This window comes from Neolamprologus brichardi, chromosome 6 (assembly GCF_056152115.1).
Source record: "Neolamprologus brichardi isolate AB-2024 chromosome 6, ASM5615211v1, whole genome shotgun sequence".
NCBI classification, from domain to species: domain Eukaryota; kingdom Metazoa; phylum Chordata; class Actinopteri; order Cichliformes; family Cichlidae; genus Neolamprologus; species Neolamprologus brichardi.
In genome coordinates, this window is record NC_142109.1 from 15,817,849 (window position 1) to 15,822,514 (window position 4,666).

Sequence of the window (4,666 nt, forward strand, 5' to 3'; positions counted from 1 at the left end):
ATTTACACATTACTCTACCTTCAAAATCAGGTAAATTGTTTTATGTGTCTCTTGTCCTGCTTATCCATTCAGAATAAACTTTCTATTGCAGTACAATAATAAAAAAAAATTGGTCAAGCCAATTTTCTTTAAATAACCAAATGTGAATTTTGCTTAAAATTAGATTCTTACCTTCATATGTAAGAGGCTGGTGGGGTCTTGGACAGGCAAGCAGAGAACATGGACACCCAAGTTTGTGAATGTGATAACTCAAAAATGAAGCAATGTAGGTGTTTCAAATTGATACCACATGTATTTTCTAAAAATCTCAGATGAATTCAAATCTCGGTGACTTCAACTTCAAAGTCGGAGGTTACGTTTTCTGGAAATCTTGTAAATGCAATAACATGATGTAGGATTTTGAAATTGATACCATAGGTATCAATGGACATGTCTATGGTGCACCCAACCTCTCATCCTAAGGTAGCTGGGATAGACTCCATCCCTCCCCCAGCAACCCTGATAAGGATAAGTGGAAGAGAATGGATGGATGAATGGATGAGCTGTACCACTGGCCAAGGCAAGTATTTTTCAAATTACAGGTATTGTCCTTAAATCTAATTTAGAATGTGGCACCTTGTTCTCCTAGAAAATTTTAGAGAACGTGAAAAACAAAATAACTACTCAAAGACACATTTACCATGTTGCTTCTATGGTTGTTTTCAAGCAATGCAACAGAAGCTAATACTAGCAGCTGATGGTAAAGTCAGGAAGATTAGGGAGTAAACCTGTAGCTAAAAAGTCTGTGTAGGTTCTCAGTCATCCAGGCCATTCCAGTCTAAGGAGACTGAAAATGTGGCAGCTGAACTTGTTTAATTTTTATTTTCAAGATGTTTTACCTCTCATCCAGGTTTCTTTAGTAACTCTTCTTCAGCTCTGTAGCTAAAGAGCCAGTTGTGTTTAATTAGATACCAGATATTGGAAAAAGGTAAACTGGATTTTCATTTCACTTTCCTGAGGTAATATAGCATTTAAATGTTTCACCCAGTGACCACAGATGTAGTAAATAGTTATAGTGACTCCTTCATCAAATGGAGCACTAAGGAACTTAAACAGAGGCATCATCCGTATCAGTTCTACTATAGATTGTGATCAGCGTTAAGGGCTCTGGCCATGACAACAGTCTGGTCAGTGAGCCACTCTGGAGAATTAATAAGCTGTTAAGAGTCTTGCTCAAGTCTCTTTCACTGTTATTAAAGAGTGAGGGACAAGTGCTCTTATCTTCCGTACCCAAATTTATCTTGCTAGGTCAAGGTCCAGCATGGAATTATCACGAGCTCACTTGTAAACTTCTGGTAGCACAACAAATGTTAAGCTGTTAGGTTCATAAAGTTTTTGAGTAATGACCCAATGCTGAGAATTTTGCCTTCGTACACCAAAACAGTGGATTTTAAATCAAACAAGACCATCAGCTTTAATTCCAAGGGTTCAGCATGAATTGTTTAGGAACACATAACTAATTTTTAAAAGCTCAAAATTAATTGAACTAACAAATATCAAGATTTAAAGTTCAAGATTGTTTTTCATATTTGGATGAAAATCCTTTACACTCAATGACTGCCTGAAGTCCGGACCATATGGACATCACCAAATGCTATGTTTACCGTCTTGAGATGCTCTGCCATGCATTTACTGCAGCCCCATTCAGTTACACCCTATTGTAAATCCTCGGTACTTACATTAATGAAACTGTCTTATGATTGTTGACTTTGACAAATGCATGCGAATTTCCTAGAGGTTTTTCTGGGTTAGATATTGTAAAATTCACTTTAGTCCTCCTCCATGGTCTTCCAGGCCATAGGAGCTTGTTGCAAGTGCATTTCTCCTATTTTTTATTTTTTTTAATATATATTTCTGATATATTTATTTAGGTTTTAAGCCTAGTGATGGCCTACTTCACCTACATTTCTTTGAACCTCATATCAATTCTGCCAGTGCAACAATAACTAAAATAAGCTCAACACTTGGAATCAACTCCAGATTTTGCTGCTTAGTTTGTCATGGGATAATGAGTAAACAGCCCATGTCTGACCATAAAAACTTCTTGGCAATCAATTATCCAATTATATTACATATAATTTCCTGATTTAAAAGTCACTGTGGTAAAGTACGCAGACAAAATTACAAAAAATGTGTCACTGTCCAAAAACCTACGCACCAGACTGTACTTGAATGGATTTGAAAAAGACGGAAATTTGTTATCAGCATTTGTTTAGTATTTACTAAAATGGAGTTCACTGAATCACTGATTCAACCCTTTCAGTCTAGTCTATTTCAGCACATTTGTCACATGCTTTTATGACTTATACTACAAACTGGACAAACCTTAAAGGATATAATTATGTTATAAAGAGTTTCCACCAGACTTGATCAACTATGGCTCCAGCTCACCTGTGAATTTCATCACTGCAGTCTTGATAGAAAGGTCTTTTGTCTGATAAGATGCAGTATTACTGAGGTGGAATTGAAGGTCAGGCAAAGGTCTCTTTGACACATAGAATGACAAGAAACTGTGATGAAAGAGAAGACATGCTCTACATGTTTTATTCATCCCATTCATCCACTTGGTTAGGTATAGGTTAAAATAATTTTAATGCATATTTAAGCATTTTTTTTCTTTCTGTTAAACTTAAATATTTCAATTTTAATAGTGCAGTTAGTTGTGGGTTAGTTAATAGTTTCACAATGTTTTTGATGCCCTTAAATTAAATTAAATTAAATTAAATTCCGGTGGTAATTTAATTACATAAAATTACTAGATGGTGGTAGACATAGTAGTGGTAGACAAGCACTGTTTCTTATAGCATTAACTTTAGATGTCAAAGGTCTTGTTTATTAGCAATGGGCAATTAAGGACAAAGGTATCACATATAATCAAGTATAGTGGAAGAAAGAAATTACAACTAGTACACTGATGCAGTATCTTGGATGAATGATAAGATTAAACCTACATTAGCTACATGCAGATTTGGAGGAGTGCATATGTGCAATGGATCTGTAATAATAGTAAATGGCAGGAACAAAAAAACAGATTTACAGTTTTAACGTAAAAAAATTCTAATATATTCCTCTTGTATCAAATAGTGCAGACTTAAATGCTGCAGTTCTGCACTGAATATGGTTAGTGGTTAAGCTGTGACCAACACTTTTGGCAAACAGATTCAGGATAAGTGGCTATTAAGCATTCAATAGAGCACTTTGAGTGCTCTAGTAGAGTAGAGAAGCACTCTATAAACTTGAGTCCATTTACCATTTAACTATTCATTGTCACACAGTTAGGATATTACCTTGGAAAAAAAAACATGAGCTTTAAACGGCCACATCAGCAATCAGATAGATGACGAGATAAGAGGGTGTGTGGTTTAAAAGGAGCGGCAGAGTTTGAAAAGGGCACTCCTTGTTGCAGAGTCCTCCAGCTCACCCTCACCGCCACCATGACTTTCAACGGCACCTGGAAGGTTACTCAAAGTGAGAACTATGACAAATTCATGGAAAAATTGGGTGAGTGCTAGAGTTGCCTTGATAAGCTGCTTCTGAATCTTCATTTTTTCTTAAATAAAGAATACTGATGTATTAATGTCTAAATATAATCTTTGCACCAAACTGATAGTCATGCACATTTTTTTGTGACTGCATTATAAGTGATTAGCCTTTAGACAGGTAAAACTTCCTGACATTGCTCAATCTATTGTGACCTTATTGTGTCTATCCATAGGAGTTAACATGGTGAAGAGGAAGCTGGCTGCTCACGACAACCTCAAGATTATCATCGCGCAGGAGGGAGACAAGTTTAACGTCAAGGAGAGCAGCAATTTCCGCAACATCGAAATTGAATTTACCCTTGGAGTCACCTTTGAGTACGCCCTTGCAGATGGAACAGAACTATCAGTAAGTTAAAGTGGCTCCTAGTTTCACTCACTTTAGACTTTTGAGTCCCTGTTAATAAGTCAACAATCCTTACATCAAGCCTTGAGTTTGCCCTCTGTTCAATACTGCAACCATAAAAGTGTCAAACAGCCTAGTCAGCCTTTGGACTTCTGCACAATATCCCCTCCTTGCCTGTTCTCTATTTTTATTAATTTCCTCATTGTTGGTTTCAACTCTCAGGGTGCGTGGACCTTGGAGGGAGACGTGTTGAAGGGAATTTTCAAGAGAAAGGACAACGGAAAAGACCTGACGACAACCAGAATTGTTCAAGGAGATGAACTCATACAGGCAAGGCAGAGTTCCTACAAACGCATAAAAAAAATAGAGATTATACATTCAGAAATATAAATATTCATCCCGATATAAAAAAAATGTGAAGTTAAATAACAACTGTAATTGATGAATCTTTCTTCAACAGAGCTACACCTACGAAGGTGTGGATGCAAAGAGGATTTTCAAGAGGAGTTAGACCAAATCCATCTAAAGAACCGAATTGAAACATTTTCAGGGTTACATACAGTTTTGTGCCAAGTCATCAACAACATGTAACTCATCATATTTTAATAGCTGTATTAATAAAGTCACAACTGCCTATTGATTTGTGTGCTTGTTTCCTCTGCTTTTCATCAAATAATATTCTGTGGAAGCTCATGCAAAGTTAAACACACACACACACACACACACACGGTCAAGTGGCTAA

General features: G+C 36.5%; 1 protein-coding gene across 1 annotated transcript; it reads left to right on the forward strand.

Annotated features, from left to right (window-relative positions):
* Positions 1-3,395: 3,395 nt before the first annotated feature.
* Positions 3,396-4,552, forward strand: fabp2 (fatty acid binding protein 2, intestinal). Its single transcript, XM_006787145.3, has 4 exons — positions 3,396-3,540; positions 3,755-3,927; positions 4,147-4,254; positions 4,385-4,552. Exons 1-4 carry the CDS (start codon positions 3,474-3,476, stop codon positions 4,433-4,435), a joined length of 399 nt encoding a protein of 132 aa, XP_006787208.1. The 5' UTR covers positions 3,396-3,473; the 3' UTR covers positions 4,436-4,552.
* Positions 4,553-4,666: the final 114 nt, after the last annotated feature.

Bases quoted from the DNA above. Each gene is read 5' to 3' on its own strand.
- fabp2 (XM_006787145.3), top strand. From the start codon at position 3,474: ATGACTTTCAACGGCACCTGGAAGGTTACTCAAAGTGAGAACTATGAC. The intron at 3,541-3,754 runs GTGAGTGCTAGA...GTCTATCCATAG, and splicing joins CAAATTCATGGAAAAATTGG to GAGTTAACATGGTGAAGAGG. The intron at 4,255-4,384 runs GCAAGGCAGAGT...TTTCTTCAACAG, and splicing joins AAGGAGATGAACTCATACAG to AGCTACACCTACGAAGGTGT.